General features: G+C 38.7%; 1 protein-coding gene across 14 annotated transcripts in view; it reads right to left on the bottom strand.

Moving 5' to 3' along the window:
* pcbp3 (poly(rC) binding protein 3) overlaps positions 1-19,000 on the bottom strand; it is an 81,369-nt gene that overhangs the window by 3,626 nt on the left and 58,743 nt on the right. For 3 of the 14 annotated variants that reach the window (XM_017691551.2, XM_017691550.2, XM_017691552.2), the window contains 12 exons: positions 14,591-14,757; positions 13,755-13,778; positions 13,511-13,543; positions 12,936-13,052; positions 12,397-12,528; positions 11,309-11,437; positions 8,321-8,464; positions 6,479-6,520; positions 4,879-4,957; positions 3,365-3,417; positions 1,354-1,523; positions 16-908 (listed from right to left, as the gene is read on the bottom strand). In XM_017691551.2, coding sequence (XP_017547040.1) covers positions 854-908; positions 1,354-1,523; positions 3,365-3,417; positions 4,879-4,957; positions 6,479-6,520; positions 8,321-8,464; positions 11,309-11,437; positions 12,397-12,528; positions 12,936-13,052; positions 13,511-13,543; positions 13,755-13,778; positions 14,591-14,665 — 1,053 coding nt within the window. In that variant the 5' untranslated portion in view covers positions 14,666-14,757 and the 3' untranslated portion in view covers positions 16-853. Of the gene's footprint in view, positions 1-12; positions 909-1,353; positions 1,524-3,364; positions 3,418-4,878; positions 4,958-6,478; positions 6,521-8,320; positions 8,465-11,308; positions 11,438-12,396; positions 12,529-12,935; positions 13,053-13,510; positions 13,544-13,754; positions 13,779-14,590; positions 14,758-19,000 lie in introns of those variants that run through there. The other 11 variants (XM_017691556.2, XM_017691553.2, XM_017691559.2 and 8 more) reach the window with 11 other exon arrangements.

Below are 19,000 nucleotides of genomic sequence, written 5' to 3'. Positions count from 1 at the left end.
AGGGGTGAGGAAGGTAGGGGGTGGGGGTTGGGTTGTGGGGTTGGGGGGGAGAGATAGAAAAAATAGAGAAAATAAAATAATTCTGAAAACATTTGTAGAAAATCGACAGCTCTATTCAGCTAGTAAGCTCCATGTTTTTCATACAGTCCTGCATAATGATCATGCATTTGTATTCACTGATGCAGTCGAGAAGAAAACAGTCAAGCACCTGGCAAACTTGAAATCAAATCCCTTTCACAAAAACACAAACAATTCAGAACAAGTTAAAAGAATACAGTCATTACTGCAGTCATATAATTGTACAAACATAATCATTCAAACCATCTGCACTCTGTCAGGCGTATTCATTTGCTCTGATTAAAATAACCCCCCCCCCCCATTACAACATCCCCATGTGGATGTTATCACATCACTCTTCCCTGGCCAAAAGCATTGTTCCCTAGCAGTCAAATTTGCTTATTTTTCTTTTTTTTCTTGTTTTGCATTTTTTATATATATTTTTAAAGCTTTCCTGGCACGGAACTATGCAAATGAATCAGCAACCATACGCAACTACTCTATCAAAGAGAAAATAATAAATGGAGACACAGCAGGATCCTGATCATTCAGCATGCTGAGACACTGTATTCAAACAATACATAACATGATGAAAATTAAACCACAGTTTTTCCTCATGTATATTTTTTTCTTTTCTTTTACAGTAGCCCACCTATACACATTTAGCTACCGTTGGAGGATTCACGATAAGGAGAGCAGGCTTGGGGGAGTCGGAAGATTTAAGGGAGTTTGGTACATAAGGTTAATAGGGAAACAGCTGCTGTTAGCTTCAGATAATGAGAGCAGTTTCAGGGCTTCAGGATGTAGTCATTGATGAGGGGTCATTCCACATGGCTGCCACGTCTCTGAACCTGCCAGCGGAATTGTGGGAAAGCAATATCCATTAGTATGTCCCCCGCTGCTGGTCTGCAAGCCTCACCGTCTCACAAACACATACAAACACATTCACACCTCACAGGCATGCGGCTCCAGTTCATTCACCTCTCTGCAAAAATTACTATATAACCACGTCTATAATATACATATATATGAAATTTTACATTTCATAGGTGCTGCTTTTATCTTAATGACAGAACTGAATGTTCTTGTGCACTTTAGAACTAAAATAGACAATACACATCATCTGTCTAAGGCCTCTGTAGGTTAGCTTAGCTTCAACCAAGCATTTTACAATAGCAAGACCCCTGTAACAGGTGCTGTTTGATAAAGAGTTTCACGCAAATGCTTGTTTCTGAAGGCTGAGGCAAAGCCAGGTGTTTTTCCTCTGTGCTGGTTTGGAGCCAGCACATTCCTTACCTTGCGTTGATGAGGTACTGGGCAAGGCTGATGTTGGCGGGGGTTCCTGTGATGGTGATCTGGCGCTCTGATGACCCTTCCATGGCATTAGCGATTTTGATCTGTGCTCCAGACATCTGACGGATCTCGTTGATTTTGGTTCCCTGGCGCCCGATTATGCAGCCTATTAGCTGGGAAGAAATTGCAAAGGCTCTTAAAAAGCAAAATCATGCTCTGGGGAAAAGAGAGATGGACAGGTCTCTGGCAGAAGAAATGAATCACAGTTTCCTACTTGCCCTTAACCTAGTACAGCTGTTAATTTTCTATATATTTAAATGTCATTACACTATTAATAAGAACAGCGTTTCCAAAAATGTTGGGGTACTGTGTAGAATGTAAATAAAAACGATGGAATGGTGTGCAAATCATTTAAACCTGATATTTTTATTTGAAAATAGCACCAAGACAACACATCAAGGGTTGAAATTGAGAATTTTAATTAATTTATTTATTTTTATAAATATATGCCCATTTTTAATGTTGCCAGCAACACATTTCAGAAAAGTTGGGATGGGGGTACTGTGTTACTGTGTAGTTTAGCACCCAGAGTCTTTTACGGTGGAGTCATGGCTGTTGTAATATGCAAAGAATGTGGTTTAGCATTGTCTTACTGAAATAATTAAGGCCTTCCCTGAAAAAGACATCGCCTGGATGACGCCATATTTCTCCAGATTATCTGAATCTTTTAACTATATTATGGACAGTACATAATAAAATCCCCAAGTTTTTTGCTATTTTTACCTTGCGAAACATTATTTGCCTGCACAGCCTTTCACACAGTGATGAACCCCTACCTATCTTTACTTCTAAAAGTCTCAGTCTCTCTGGGATGCTTTTTATCAATCATGAATTGTGTTGCTGACATCAAATTCAAAATGGGCATATATTTAAAAAAAAAAAAAAATTCTCAGTTTCAACACATGTTGTCTTTGTACTATTCTCAATTAAATACATGATTTAAATGATTTGCACATCATTGCATTTTGTTTTTATTTTCACTTTGCAGCGTCCCAACCTTTTTACAAACAGGTTTGTACGCAATGAGTAACATTCAATTCGAATCTATTAAATTTAGCATAATTCCTGTATAGACAGGTTCAAGACTGCCCTAATGTAGACGGTATCAAATTCAAATCATAAATTATCTCCCCTCCTTCTTACAAAAGCAAATTTGCTATTAATTTAATATTTTGAAACAGCACTTTCAACTACTGCGATGGACTGGCGACCTGTCCAGGGTGTATCCTGCCTTCCGCCCGAAGACTGCTGGGATAGGCTCCAGCACCCCCCCGCGACCCTGATGGAGAAGCGGCTTAGAAAATGGATGGATGGATGGACTTTCAACTAAATATTTTTGCCTGTTTCAAAGAGCTGTGACTGAGAAATAATTCATATTAAATTACATGTTTGTGTTATTGCCAGTGACTCCTCACAGTTTCTATATGTTAAAAGACTGTAAAACAACTCATTTTAGATAGATCAACCTCCCTTAGCCATTCCTTGTGATTATTTTAAACCTCCCATATTCGGTATGCTAGGGATAGACAATCAAAATCGACAGAATTTTGCTCCAAACATGCAATCAGCAATCAGTCAACTGATTATTTTGACTTTGGTTGATCTGTGTTGCTGTTTATGACATAAATATTGTGAGGCGAGTAAGTTCCCTCCTGCTGTATTTGAATGCTGCCGCTACACCGATACTGCAATCATTGTACACTTCAAGTAGCCAGCAGCCTCTTAGTGTAGCACTTTATTTAATCCATGTTATTAAAATAGGAAATTGATTTATCATTCATGAATTTAAAACATCAGTTTGGCGCACTAAAGAGCAAATAATGTCACTTATATTGGAAATTTGGCTAATAAAGTACTAGAACTGTGCTAGAGCATTTTATATGTTTATTTTGCCCACATATAATGTGGCCAGACCCTACAGCGCTGAAAATACGGTGCACTTGTCTGTACTCACATCATTGGGAATGGTGAGTTCATGAGTACTGGCCGGGGGACTGGCATCCAGACCTGGGTCAGAGAGCAGATGAGGGTGGGGAGGAAGACCATGATAAACAGCACAGTATACACACACACACACACACACACACACACACACACACACACCCACACACACACACACACACCCACACACACCCACACACACCCACACACACCCACACACACACTACAACAGGACCACCAATTTATCCAGCCTGTGTAGAACAGGCATAAAATATCAAGCAAACAAACCGCTTTTAAGATGCTTTTATTTGCTTTTGCTTTTACTGCTTAATTTATTTATTTGATAAGTACGAAAGTCCTTTTTCCTACATCATCATCGCTGACATGCGAAAGCAATGCACTGAGCATGTCCATGCATGCAGTAAACACTTCATTCACATTCATTAGTTTGAACTGAGCATGCCAAACTCACCACAAGCGCGTGTGGCTGAGAAAGAAATCTACTCGTTAAGCACGCCTGCAGTGCGTAATTAAGATGGATGCATAATTAATAGACTGATGTTTATTTATATCATCTCTCTATGACTGGTTGAAGAGACATTCCAAAATTAGCATACTGAAGTATCTGTCTCCAGAGCTGACAGATGAAGGACTCAATCAGTCAATCATGTCAATGTAAAAGAGTAAGCCTTCAATACCCTTGCAGGGAAAGGAGGAGCCAGCAATCACTGTCTTTATTCAAGACAGCTTGCTTGCTTTTTACAAGATACTGATATAAGAGTCTAATAAGAATTATATTCCCAACTTTATATACAATTTTATGTTCTTTATGTCCCTGTTCTTTATAACCAAGTACACAAACACATATTTATTTTTTAATGAAGTCTCTTCTTCCTCTTCTTTGAAGTATCAGTGGGCATTTGTGATATTCTACACTTCTGAATTTTTCTCTGAATAATTGAGTCATTTCTTTTCAGTCCTTTGTATTTAACCTCTGTGTTTTCTTTCTGCATGTATTCTCCTCAATCCACTTATGTATTTAAATAGCCATGCTTACAGGCTGTAATATGGCTTATTTATTAATTAAGCATAATGCTACAGTCTATTTAGAAAGCTATTGTATGGCTCTTGTCTCTTAAGTTATAGATACTTGTAGTACGTCCAGGTACTCTTTTGTATCACTTCCTACTGTTTGCAGGTTTTTAAGATGTTCTGGATCTACCAAAGTGTACCAAATGACTAAATATAAATTGAAGTGTTCTGTTATCTTTTCTCAAACTACCTACCAGTGCTGACTATTCAAGCAGATGCAAAAAATAAATAAATGAAATATTAAAAAAAAAAAAAAACAATTCAAAAACGTTCAAAAGAACCAAAAGGCCACAGTAAAGTGAAGAGCAACCACCAGGGGCATGTCATGAAGCGTGACACAGAGAGAAAAGGAAAGAGAGAAAGAGAGAGAAAGACAAAACAGTGTTTCTAGAGGTACAAAGAGAAGGACACTTTAAAGGGCTCGTGGGTACGTACCGGGGAAAGCAGGGGTGGTCTGTCCAAGGGGGGTAAAGGGGGTTTGCTGCATAGCCAACTGGTGGAGCTTGGTCAACTGCTGAAGGGGTAGGAGGGACAGTAAAACTAAGAGGTTATTGTTATAACACACAGGTCACACCAAGAAATCAAGAAACTAAAACTAGAATAAAGAGTAGACGAGGAGAAGAAGCCATGACACACAGTGGTGGAAGAACAGTAGAGAGAAGAAGAGTAAAAGAGAGAGAGAGCAAAAGATAAACTTGAGTAGGACTTGGCCTGACTTTGTGAGCGAAAGTGTTCCGGTGCGTGCTGTCGGAGAGACCTCACTGAGCTCTAGTCGTCTGACACCAGTAGGGTTGCTTATGTATAAATGAAGAGGTGAGTCTAGTCTGTTTATGTAACCCTGCAATATGACAATGTTTGTAAAGCTGAAGGACTTACTTAAATACGTTCTTGAACCCCACATGAACTGTTTTCCATTGGAACTGTGAACAGAGCTTTTCTCCAATCTCTCAACCACTTTACTCATTCTTATAAAACTGGAGGTTATGATTAGTCCCCTCATCATCCCTCATGGACATGAGCTCTAGCCGAGACGGATGAAGAGGGCTGCGTTTGTCCTCTAAAGCTGAGCATAAACGTGGGTGAAGGGGATGCCCAAGCTCCATTTGAGTGATTGTAATGTCACCCAATGCCTCCCTAAGCATCAATCACTGCCTATCCTGAGCGAGACGAACTGACACGCACTATGTCACCACATGCTCTTATGATTGAGACTGATTCATTCTGATTATTAATGAAGATGATGGTGCTCTCGGTGACCAAGGAGGCGTGTGCCATTTACTTATGTAACCCAACCTGTTTGATCAGGACTATCATATTGTTTACTCATGACCATCATAAACGGTTTGCAAAGCAGTTGTTTGAAAGTTAAAGTGTTAATTTAGCCAGTTAGCTAAGATGGCTAATGCTGAATGGATGCTAGCAGGATATAAAATCTAGTGCTTAGCTATTTCAAATTTACTGTTTTAGAATTTTACTGTCTGCGTTTTAGCCTTCCGCATGACAGCTGGGATAGGCTCCAGGGCCCCCCGTGACCCAGAAGGAGAATCGGCTTAGAAGATGTGTGGGGTATGTGTGTGTATATATATATATATATATATATATATATATATATATGTGTGTGTGTGTGTGTGTGTGTGTGTGTGTGTGTGTGTGTGTGTGTGTGTATGTGTTAGCCTTTTAGCTGAAATACTTCTTTAATTATTCAGCTGGAAGCCTGTGAGAGCACCATATAGAGCCCTGGATAAAAAAAAAAAAAAAAGCCAAACTACTCCCCCAGAAAATGACAGCTACCGCGATGGTGTCATTTTCCAACATAATAGGCCAAGTCCTAAGAAGTCTGGTCCACAACTCGGAGGGCTCAAGTCGAGAAGAATTTCAGATTGTAATGCGACAAAAATCATACATCAGAAATGTCATATTAATATTATTGGCTAATATTAATAGAGGTCCAAGTTGAAAACTACAGAACCATGCAGACGGTGATGGGGGTGGGGGAGGGGGGGGGGGGGTGTCGTGGACAGGGCTGGGAACTCACATCTGGATGTGGAATGGCATATTGTCCCTGAATTGTGTAAGCCTGTGAGTGAGAGAAACAGAGAAAGAAAAAAATGAAATCAACACCTTTGCCAGCAGCCCATTAACACAATCAGCTGAATCATAACCACGAGAGGCTCTTTTAATATTTCATACTTCATCTCAGCACCTCAAACACAGTTAAGTGTGAATAATTCAAAGGCATAACATCAAATTAGACATCCTTCATTAAGAGATCCCATACGACTTATCTGGCAGTGTGTTTTTGTTTTTCTACAGTACTGTAGAGACCACCCTCCACTTATTGAATTTCCAGTCAAAACAGCTACTGAGCAAGTTATTAAGTTATTAATTTTTCAGGATATACTTCAGAGGAGATCAGATAAAAGATCATCGACTTGCATAAGTAAGGGGGAACGCTAAAGGAAACAAAACAGGACTTTCCAAAAGTGGAATTCAAAGGGTTATTAAAAGAAATCGGGAATCTTAACAACTGGTCGACCACCAAAACTGTCTGTGTCAGATAAACAGTACTTAAAGCTTTCATCTTTCAGAGAGAGGAGAAAATCAAGCTCCACTCTTGCTTCAGATCTTAAAAAATCCACGTTTTTGTTCAATTTTCCAATTCAACACTGGGTCTGAAAGCATGTGTAGCAGTCAAGAAGCCCTTACTGAGAAAAGGAAATAAATGAAAAGATGAACATTTGTAAATCAAACAAATAAGCTTCTTGTATTCTCAGAACAATGGAATACCCACTCCAGGCCCATACATCAACACTGTGGAACATGCTTCTGGTTAAATATATTTTCAGTTTTTAAATGATGTTACAAAAAAAAACAAAAAACTTGTTATTAATGGCCTTTTGGACTGGAAAGTCAATAAATAAAATGCACAGTACTGTAAGAAGCTATTTTATTTGTTGTGCTATGTTTTCTATAAAGTGCACTTAAGAAATATGACACTAATGATAATTTTATAAGCTCTGAATTTGTGAGACTCCATTCAAGAGGCCACCTAAAATTAATGGCTGCTTGAAATGGAGTGTGAGAGAGTGGCTAAAGTTGAGTAAGTGGAATGTTAAGAGCAGAAAGGCGGCGTAATTCTTCATCTGTCAGTTAGAGTGTAGAGGACAATATTAGAAGCACACACTGTAGAGTCGTTTTGGTTAATGAATGAGCTGGAATGACTTGCCTGACAAATTCACCAGATACAATATCCCTTTAATATTCCTGCCTATTATTTAATTTTGCGACCACTTCATTTTGGATGCTTTATTGGTCCAATAAACACCCCTGTACACCCCCCCACCCTATGAAACTATTTATAGTGTGGGCTGTTTGCTTTATGCATTTGTTTTAGGCATATTAAAAGGATATGATATCTACTTCAAAGGGGAGAAGAGAGTGCAAATCAGGAGCCTGCATGTCAGACATCACAAAGGTGCATTAGATTGATATCAATATAAACATGAGATGCTACTCTCACCAAAAACAATACATGGTGGAACATGCTGCCTTGATCAGAATGGAAAATACATTTCTAGGGTGTGAATACTATCTCAGCCAATATTGTAGTGTTCACACCTGCCCCAATATCGTCTGAATAGAGAACTACCTTCTCTTACAGGCGGCATCAAAATGATTAATTTTCCACCTGTATAATAGCAGAGGATGTTCTCCAGTCTAATATCAGACACAGGGAAACTCTCCTCAGCATGTGTTGAACAGCAAGCCCCTCTTTTTTTTCCTTCTCCCCTTTTCTGTCCCCGAGCCAAGCAGTTCCTCTGGCTGGGTTGGCACAGTAGCATGCATGTGAAAAGGTGAGAAACCTGAATGCACTAACAGGCAGTGGCTGGTGCTGCAGTAAAAGGCTGAGATTGGCTGCGGACGCCGCCAGCGGGTCGGCTCTTACCTGGCCACCTGAAAAAATGACGGGGGTGGAGGCGGGCTTTGGGCGGTAGGGGATGGTGGCACCTTTCGGTGGGGACTAGCAGAGGGGAAGAGGGAAGAGGCGGACACAAGGTTAGACCCTGAGAATGACAGTGTGTAGACAGGTGTTTGTGTGTCAGTAAGCATGTGATGTGTGTGCTGTGCGAATGTACACAGCACTGTGGCACCTGATTCAACTGTACCGACACAACACCAACTAATGTGCCACTACCATGTATGGGTGGGTGACCTGGTTAATATACAACATCATGATACTTTAAAACAGCTTCTCAGCACAATCTGTACAGTTGTATGCAAATGTTTATACATCCCCTGGTCAAAAGACATGCTTTGTTTTTTTAAAACCTAAATATGACATTTTCCTGCAACCTTTAGTCCTTGGTTTCTATTTATGTGCTGAGTTTAACATGTTGGAAAAAGACAGAAATGAAACATAAAACTCTGAAACTGTAACTTTAAGTTTGAACAGACACAATGGACTAGCAAAACAGTCACATCATGCTTAGAAAAGGCTACAAAAAACTATAATGAGCACAATGATTCTTTTTTATCATTTGAAAAAGTAAACTAAAGAAGAAATACATGATAAAATCTATTAATTGAAATAAAAACGAACAAATTAAAGGGGCATTCTGACCTAAAACTAGTATTTAATTATTTGTTATGGTATGTAACATCGTGTTGTGCAGCACTGCATCCCTCAGCCTCACCAGTTTGAGAGAATTCATAATTTATATCCTTTTTGTGTTTTCATCCTTGAGTAGTTTTCATCCATTTGTGTTTTTGTGATATTCAGCTTCCTAGAAGAAGCTATATAGCTTCTTTCTGCATTATCCAGCTAGAGGGACAAAAAAAAAAATACAAAATCCAATGGCCTGCCCTCAAATATCCACATTTGTAGTTTTTCAGAACTTCCTCCCACTTTCAACATATACCATTGGTGGGTTTTCCTAGTGTTTAAAGCAGAAAATCTCACTCTGGAGACTCTTGTAGTACTGCTGTAAGAGGTGAGAGGGCATGTTTACAACAGATGAAGAAATGGTTACATTTTTCATTTTGGCTGTTTAAAGTGTGTGCCTTTAAATAATGTTCTAACAGCCTGACATCCAATCAATTATTTGTTTCTAGGAAATGCATGCAGCTATTTAACCTATTGTTATATTCATGCTCTCTGTGACTGATCTAAATTTATTATGATACATGCAGCTGTTCAGTGTTCTGAAGTACTTGTTACCTATGATACGATCATGTGATGAAATGACACATCATACTGCTTGCATCTCAGTGTCACTGCTGTGCTAATAATGTTTTACCACCTAAATAATATCCAATCAGTGGTGGTCCCTTTCCATTGATGGACCGAGTAGAATATGGCTGACACTACATCCCACAATAGATGGGCTACAGTCAGTAGCTTTATATCTACAGATTGCATCTATATGGTCAGTGTTTCTGATAAAATGACCAATGAGTGTAGACATAAGGTAGGTGTACTGAAACAACACAGTGCAAATAAAGAAGAAAAAAAAAGAAGGAAAAATCTGAAATGGCTGGCACCAGGCAGTATCCAGCATTGAAATTAAATCTTCAGCTTATGAGACTATGGGATCTAAAAAGGATTAGCACTCACTTCCCCAAGCACAAAAAACACTACTATACTCTCTCTTTCTTGCTTTTTCTTTCCTCTGTCCTTCTCTTCTCCTGATCCATTTCCTCTGTCTATTGTCTACTGCAATTGAATAAACATTGCAAATACGCATTAAACCATGTTTAGTGCCCTACCCAGAGCATCTGCACTGTATGTCTGTCTTAGCACCTCCCTCAGTATTGCTCAATTGCTCCTCTGTATTGTCTGTTATTGTCTGTTTAATGATCGTTCTTGTATCATATAACACCTCAAGAGGGGTATTTTATTTCTTTTCAGATGCACACATGGGCACAGTGGATCTGACAATAGGTGGACCTTGACACTGTCGTGGTCTATCCCTTCCTCTCTCTTTATCCTCTTTACTCACACACCAAAAATATCAATGCGAAATAAAAGGGAAATTAAAGTCTCATGGAGATGTTTAATGGAAGACATCTCCGACAGAGAGAGCTAAAGAATGTGTACATAAAGGAAGCGGCTCTGCCTCTGCCAGCTCATTGATTGGTATGGCAGCATCAGGTCTGAGTTGGAACAAGAGAAAAGAATGAGAGCCATTCAATACTGTCCCGTCAAAGTCCTCAGCTCCCCTAGGCACACCTGTGGCCCTGCATGCCACTGCTGGACCTGAATAACACTGCAATCGATATGCGGAGAGAGAGAACCAGCACAAGGGCCGTGTGTGTCTCAACAGAGCAATGGTAAGCTATACACTCTCTCAACAGGGGGCTGAAGGGGATTGTGTTTTGGTAGGTCTGTCACAATTACTTGACTAAACTCAACAACTCCTCCGTAACTCCTTTGTTGGCAGATTTAAACAAGTTAAATAGGGAACTGCCAAAGTCTTTGACTGTACTGGTGGTGAGACATTTGCTGTGATAGAGCTGAGGTCTTCCTATAAAGTGTTTTGAAAGGCTATGAAAGGTAGGTCCATTTATATTGTTTGCCATTTTTAAAAACTAGATTAGCCATAAAAATGATCAGTAGATCACTCGATTGATAAAATCAACAGTGACTGTCCAAGTGACATTCACAGCAAACATGGCTACTAAAATACTGAATCTGAAGCAGCTAAGTCGGGGAGTGTGGGGTCTCTGTTAGCAAACCTAATAAAGGGATACGAAGGTATATGTGAGGGGCATATGAGAATGAGAGTATGTGTGTTTGAGTTTGAATGTGCTTGTGCATGAGTTGTCTCAAAGGCTTTGTCCGGCCACACTGGCCACCTCACTGTACCTCCAGCATGACCACACATATCTGTTTGACACACTGGATGATGGCTTCAGGGGTGCCCGAGATTGTCACGGCGCGCTCTGTGGAGTTAGGCAGCATGTCTCCAGCAACCTGCACCTGAGCTCCTGTGGACTGGAGAGAGATAAAGAGCATCACATACATGTCAAACACAAACCTGTTAACAGTCCTCCATGGAAACACATCTTCTTACATCTTCTACTAGCTATTTCTCACTCATTGCTCTTTGAAACAAGCGTGGAAATTCTGTTAAACTGCAGATTCTAAATGTTCAATAAAAAAAAACACATTTTAAAGAGGAGATGCTTTAGTATGTGTGTGAACAGTCTTCTGTTGTAAAAAGAGAAAATCTTTTACATTTTTGCAATGTTTTTGTCATTTGCTGATAGCTAAACAAACTAAAAAAAAAAAAACTTGTGACGGCAGTTAATGGATAATGAAAGTAATTTTGGAGCATTTCTGTTGGTCCTTTTTTCATGGAATTTTAACAAAATGCAGAACGTTTTAACAAAGCAGAGCAACTCTTCACACGGTTTAGATATGTCAACATTACAGTTAGAATGGAAGAACAACAGCCTTTTGTTTCGAACATGTAAACCAAAAAAAAAAGAACTATATATATATATATATATATATATATATATATATATATATATATATATATATATATATATATATATGTGTGTGTATGTGTGTATGTGTGTGTGTGTGTGTGTATGTATTTGTATTAGTTTTTTATTTGTAAAAAATGTTTTGATTCATGTATAATTTTCTTTCCACTTCACAATTGTATACCACTTTGTGTTGGTCTTTCACATTAAATTCCAGTGAAATATATTTATGTTTGTGGTTGTAATGTGACAAAATATGGAAAAGTTCAAGGGGTATGAATACTTTTGCAACCCACTGTATATGTATATGTATGAACAAAATTTATCCCATAACAATACTGTCCAGTCTGGGTAGTATTGTTAGTAATACTTTAGGAATCCGATAGAAATACATACAGACCCTATGCAGTAAAGTAGCTGTTTAGTGTCATGTCTTAACACAAAATGCAAAAGGCCCTATACCTCTCTCATCTCTTTGATCTTCGAGCCACCTTTTCCGATGAGAGAGCCACATTGGCTGGCTGGGACCACCAGCCGCAGGGTGACGGGGGGCTTGCTGGTGGCCGGACTGTTGCTCATGGAGTTGATTATATCCTTCAGATGCATGGCAAAAAGGAAAAGGTGTAAAATCTCTCATTTGATCAGGAACTGCAGACATAGTGCTATAGAAACACTGGCTCTTTACATGCTGCGTAATTTTGTGGCACTTTCCCAATTTAAGTTGTAAGCTGATTCTGCCCTGCCAGCTACAATGATTGCTGACTGGTGTTCTAACTGTTGTGAGCCAGTTCATTTCACTCTGACTGGCAGTTCAGGAAAACCACAGCACTGAGCACATTCAGAAACTGCTGCAAAATCAGACTGCTCAGACGATAAACAGGCTTTGTTCCACCTTATGTACCATAAAGCAATTTATTAGATATTCAGGTATGTTACCAAAAAGCAAGAGATTACTATAACTAGTCTGTTCCACTAGTAACTTTGGGACTGATAATATATACCTCTTCAAACTTGTAGGCAATCATGGCAAAAGCCTTAAAAATGGCATCTGTGGGTCCTGTGATGGTGACAATTCTCTCTGGACAGTTCCCCTCCGAGATGTTAATGCGAGCAGCGCTCTGCAGACCACACAAAGTCAGTGATTGGTGACTAATGTATTTAAAACATTCAGTGACAGGTTTAAGATGCTTTCCTTTCCAAATTAATATGTACATTCTATCCTTTGTATATATTATATATATTCACCACAAACAAACACATAGACCAATACATACACAAATAAATTCCACATTTTAAAGGGACAGTATAACAAAAAAAGTCAGATTTTAGCCTCATATCTCCAAAGCAAAACTAAACACTCCAATTTTGGACAATTTTCACAGAACTATTTCTTTAATATATTACTGACTGCATTCCAAGCTCAGGTGACTGAAAGAAACTTGCCCTCAGTTCTTTCTTTCAATATTTTACAATCCACAGTTAGACATTTCCTCTAAAATCCCTGACTGTAGTTTTAATCCCACAACCTTCGCTCACTCACCGCTGAAGGGTAAAGAGACAGAGAGAGTTTACTCACCTCCTCACGCATCTTCTTCACAGTTTCCCCTTTCTGAGAAGCAAAAAGAGTTTTGAGAATTCTTAAAAAGTGAATTTACCTTTAAATGTTCAAACATACACTTTAAAAGATATTTGGGCACCTGCAGGGCAGTTTCATATTTTCCCTACAGTGAAATTGTGCAGTGCAGACAGGCTACAGCACTAGAGCTGGTAAACACCGATTTAAGGTATGTTCTTATAGCAAAGTGTGTAGCTTAACATACCTTTCCAATGATACTTCCAACTTCCTGTAGACGTAAAAGCAAAGAGAGACAAACACATTACTGTAATAGGACAACATATATAACCTCATTAATTATAATGCTTTCATGCGAATTATGACGTCTGTTTTGTGAATAACTTCAGTGACCATTAATTGGCTGATGTTTTTCACCAGCATTCCCCCTCCTTTGATGTAAACTGGGCAGTCCTAATCTTGAGGAAAGCTCATGTAAGTATTACCCTCAACTGCAAGGCTGATGTGGTTTGTCCCAGCTTTAACCAAACTAAGTGTTAATTTATTGTTGCTCTCAGTTTAAATCAGAGAATTGTACTGAGCAAAAGCTAACAACCAAGCGAAAGCTAACCTAGGACACAAAATTGCTCTATAAAGCTACTTCATCTGTATGTCTGTCTGCTTGCCTATTCCTTCGTTAGGTCTGCTTCAGTGGCATAGCAGGCTGTGAGCCCTGGATATTCGAATGTCAATCAAATGTGTTCATTAGAATACTAAGACCATGCACAGACAGTTCTCAGACAAGTCTGATCAGTGTTTTTAAGCTGTGTTATATTTCTGTTTTTTAATCATTTAAAATTTGCTGGATGTTTAATATAACATGATAAATATTTTAAAAATTGTGTGTAACACATGAGAAATATTAATTATTAGTTAGGTAATATTAGATATTAATTACTGCTAAGGTATCTTTTTTACAGTGTGACAGGAGGTAAGCTATATATACAAACTGAGGCTCATCACCTATTCTTTACAAGCCTCTCTCACTATCTCTCTTCCTCAATATTACTCCTTTTCTCCCCCCCCCACCCTCTGTGTGCTTACTTTGCCATGCATGAGGAGGCGGATGGTGAGGGTGACATTAAGCCCGCCCTCTGACTGCACTTTGCTGGGTTCCATTCTGGGATTGGAGGAGAAGCAGGAGTATGGTCACGTGACAGGAAATCCCCAGGAGCAGGAAGAGAGAGATGGTACGGCAGCCAACCAGTCACCTGGAGAGTGTATACGCAGGCAGGTAAATAACATGTAGGAGCATGAAAGTGGGCAATATTTTATCTACTCTCTTAATATTAAAGGGCACATGTCGTGGAAAACTGAATTTTTCTCAGTGTTTTAAAATATAAGAATAAAAGACATGTAACAAAAAAGCCTGTTCAATTCTAACCGAGGTAGAGAGGTTGGAAAATTGTCATTTAAATGTGAATGATTTATCATCATCGTCCAAAGAAAAACATGTATTTCCATTTTTTTTTACACTTTTCTACATCATTTGAGCATGACAGCTGCCCTTTACATTGTTGGAAAATTTCATGATGGACCAACAGAAGTGCTCCCAATTGCTTGGAATAAAATCACCTAAAGTCCTCTCTAGTAAAGTTGCCATTTTATAGAAACTTATTTTTGTTTGAACTGTTTTTGGTATAAAGAGATTTTTGGTATTTGAGAGAAAAAAATAAAAAACAAGAAAAACATATGATATGGGTCTTTTAATGGTAATTTAAGGAGTGCCATGCTTGCTTGATGTGACGTCCATCACTGGTGATATTATAAATGCATACTTTCAACACAAGAGGGAGCAATTCTCATAAACTCAAGTCACAAATTTTGCTGTCATACTGTACATCTTTGGAGTTAAAATCAATATATGATATCACTCTACAATCATTTAACATCTGGCTTTAGAATATTATTGTGGTGAAAAACCCTAAACAGTTACAACAGAAGCACCAAGACAAACGATTTTTGCTAGTGAAAAAAAACCCTCAGCATATCTAAGATCCCATCAATAATATTGCACACATGGCTGCTCGATGCCAAAACAGTTCTGTGACAGAACAGAAAAGTCACTGCACTTAAAAATTAATCCGAGATTCAGAAAGCTTGCACTGACCGCATACAGGGAATAAAGGAATGGAGTGGTCATTTCCTTTCAAAGCAGCATTCAGCAATACACAAAACTCATTTCACCTCGCTAACTAAAACTTCAAACACTCAAATAGTTACAGTTACAACAAAAACAGCTGGCATGCCATCATCCCTTATTATTTATTTATTTATTTATTTTTAGAGTATCCAAAGGTTATAGAAGCAAAGTAAGGAAAGCAGAGAAAAGACAGACACATGCTGACTGTGTTAGTTTAACATGTCTTCTTTTCTTGATCGCATCTACACATGAAGGTCTCCCCACCTCTCTTGCTGTCCACAGTTGTGAGGTCTGCGGATCAGCAGTCACCCAACAGAGATTGAAACATTAAGCTCTTCCAGTGGAACGTAAAGACAGGGAGCAGAGGGGTAGAGGAAAAGACGGAGGGAGTGAGTGATGAAGACTGCAGATGGAGGATGATGGCACAGCAGGAGAAAAATAGTGTTTAAGGATTTTTTCCCCGTTTCTGAATGTGCGTATAGAGGATCTGAGATATGTGTGTAGGAGATAAAAAAGAGAGAGAGATAGAGAGAGAGAGAGAGAGATAGAGAGAGTGCATATGAGTACATGAGAGTGAAATCAGAGAGTGGTAGAATGAGATGGACAGATGAAATCTGCAGCCAGCTGTCCACCAATCTCCCTGCAGAGTACAGATTGCATAAAATCCCTAATCCGCTCTAAGAGGAAGAAGGCCAGGCCACAAACGAACAGAAATCAAACCACTAAGGCTGCTCTAACCACTCGCACTTTCCTTTTATTTGAAGCAGTCAGTGACCAGGTAGAACATGAAAAGATCAGACTCGGCACACGACTGTTGGAGTAATACAGCCTAACAGAGTAATACGCTTTTCTTATCATTTCATTTCATATCATATCCTATCATCTATCACAGCATATCATACCATATCTTTGTTTCCAGAACTACTGATGCATTGACCTGATATACTAGACTAGTGGTCAGCCAGACCTGACCCAACCACACTGCATACTGATTCTTAGTTATGGTCATTACAAAATTCTAGGGCCAGAAAAACAAATCAAAGTCAGCTTTATTGTTATTTCTTCTCATCACAGATGTGTCGAGAGGAACAAAATGTAGTTTCTCCAGGACGTGGTACATTTATCATAGAACAGCAGGCTAAAGTGCAGACAGACAAATACAAACTATATAAACACTATATAATACATTCTTCTCTACAATATCCAGTAACCACAACTACACATTCAGGAGCACAGGACAAAAGAAAACGGAGCACCTGTTGGTCTATTTTGGTATAAATATTGGTCTATACTCAACAATGCACAATGACAAATGACAATGACAAATGACAATGCTTTGCCAACACACGACAATCACAGTCCTGCTGTACAAACTAAAAAAATTAGATAGCAGACATATAAAGTCTGTCAACAGGATCTACTGTTATTCCAATAGCCACAACTGTGCTGCTTGTTCCATTAAAATGAAGAGGCAATGATTTATATAAACATACATCATATGTGCATCCATATTCATATAAGCCAACCAGTTCTGTGTGAGACTCGTCAAACTGCTCATGTATGCTGACAGCTGACCAGACAAAGGCCTGATGGTAATACAAGACAGCTTGGCCAGGCTTGGCTGTCACTGTAACATCCCTTGCTGCAACACTCAGACTGCAGCTTGTGCTTGTATTATGTTATGAATTGTGTCATTACACTTCAGAATGCAGTGACGCACAAAACAACGTTTGCACAGAAGCTTTTGTGTACCTGTAAGAAGTATGTTTCTGACCTAACCTTGCAATTTTATGAACATGTGGCTTGTGAGCCAAACTGTGAGGAAGTTTGATTTGGCTCACCAGAAAATTAGCCTAAACCCATCCCCTCACCCAATGAGAGAACAGTAATGTTTTAATTACTATATAGAAACTGAGTTCATTATTAATTTTCCTTTTGCAATTGTTTTTAAAAGCATTTTAGTGACAAAATATAGTGAAATGTAATATATTTGTAACAATCTGAAATCTACCTATGTTCTTTATTTGTATATTGCTTTGTTTTTTGGCCCACAGCCCACCACAAACATTGCACATTGGCCCCCAAAAAAGTTTAGGCACTGCTGCTCTAGAACAAAGTTATTTAAAACTGCTCAGTCCTAAAAAAATGCTGGTGTTTAAGCCTTTAAAAAATAGAAATTAAAAATATTCTGTGCAAAAATGAAAATTAATAGACTTTTTGTATTGCCAACAACCTTAATTTAGTTATCTGAATCAATATCAGAGAAAATTTATCTGAATCAATATCAGGGAAATTCCATCCACAACAATGACAATTGCATATTTTATTTAAAAGAACAAGAGTTTTTCAGTGGCACAGCTGTTAAAGATTATCAAGAGAATGCAAATTTTAATTTAATGTACTCATAATTTTTGATGGCATTTATAAAACTGTGTCTGTTCCACTATATATACATGTATATATACACACACACACACACATTTTTCTTTGACATATTGCCCACCCCTAGTTCTCACATCCTCTGTTGAGAGTGCAAGCCACTCTAACATCACTAGGTGAAGTGGCAGTAAAAAAAGGCAGGATCTTGTGCTGAAAGTGAGAATGTAGAAATGAAACAGGAGTATTTGAAATCCTATTCACTGAGTCATCCAGTTGCTTCAGTTCATAGAGTATCAGCTTATGCATGTATTAATGGAAGCTCTGAGTCACTGTTAGCCTCAGTGATTTTCATGAAACCATGTTTGCTCTGCTTGATGGCTTCCAAAAAGGTCGCAACATTCACTTACACTCCCTAGCCAATATGATAAAGGTGTAGGAGTGGAAGAAAGCTCTGCACAAAAATGAAGACTTTATTACAATTTTAATTTGCCTATTGCGCTGTGATTGAATTCTTAAGAGTCTGACAAGGGCGTTAGGAAGGAGTTTTGAAAATCTGCAGCAAGAGCCATGGTGATGAATGGTGGCCACTTACTCTCCTACATTACTTCCAACTGATTTGCTCAGACCATTAAATAGTTTTTTGAACATAAATCCCCTGCTCCTTTAAAGCACTTGTTGTCTTCCCTTCAGTCAAACTGCACTGTAAGAATGAAGGAAGCTTGCTTGGCATAAAACCTAATCAATAAAATCAATGCACTGCATTAAAGCCAAACTTCAGAGGTGCCACGCTAGCATGGCAACATAAATATACACCACAGTGTTTGGTTTAAGGAGAGCAGGCCTAGGAAACTGCACCTGGTAAATGTCTGGTATTTTAATGAAGAGTTCTTTGCATTTCATGTGCACAGTCGTGTCATTGTGGTTTCATTAAA

The sequence above is a fragment of the Pygocentrus nattereri genome, chromosome 6 (genome assembly GCF_015220715.1).
Source record: "Pygocentrus nattereri isolate fPygNat1 chromosome 6, fPygNat1.pri, whole genome shotgun sequence".
NCBI lineage: Eukaryota > Metazoa > Chordata > Actinopteri > Characiformes > Serrasalmidae > Pygocentrus > Pygocentrus nattereri.
The sequence above is the reverse complement of the archived record's forward strand: the minus strand, read 5'-3'. Positions and strand labels throughout refer to the sequence as shown.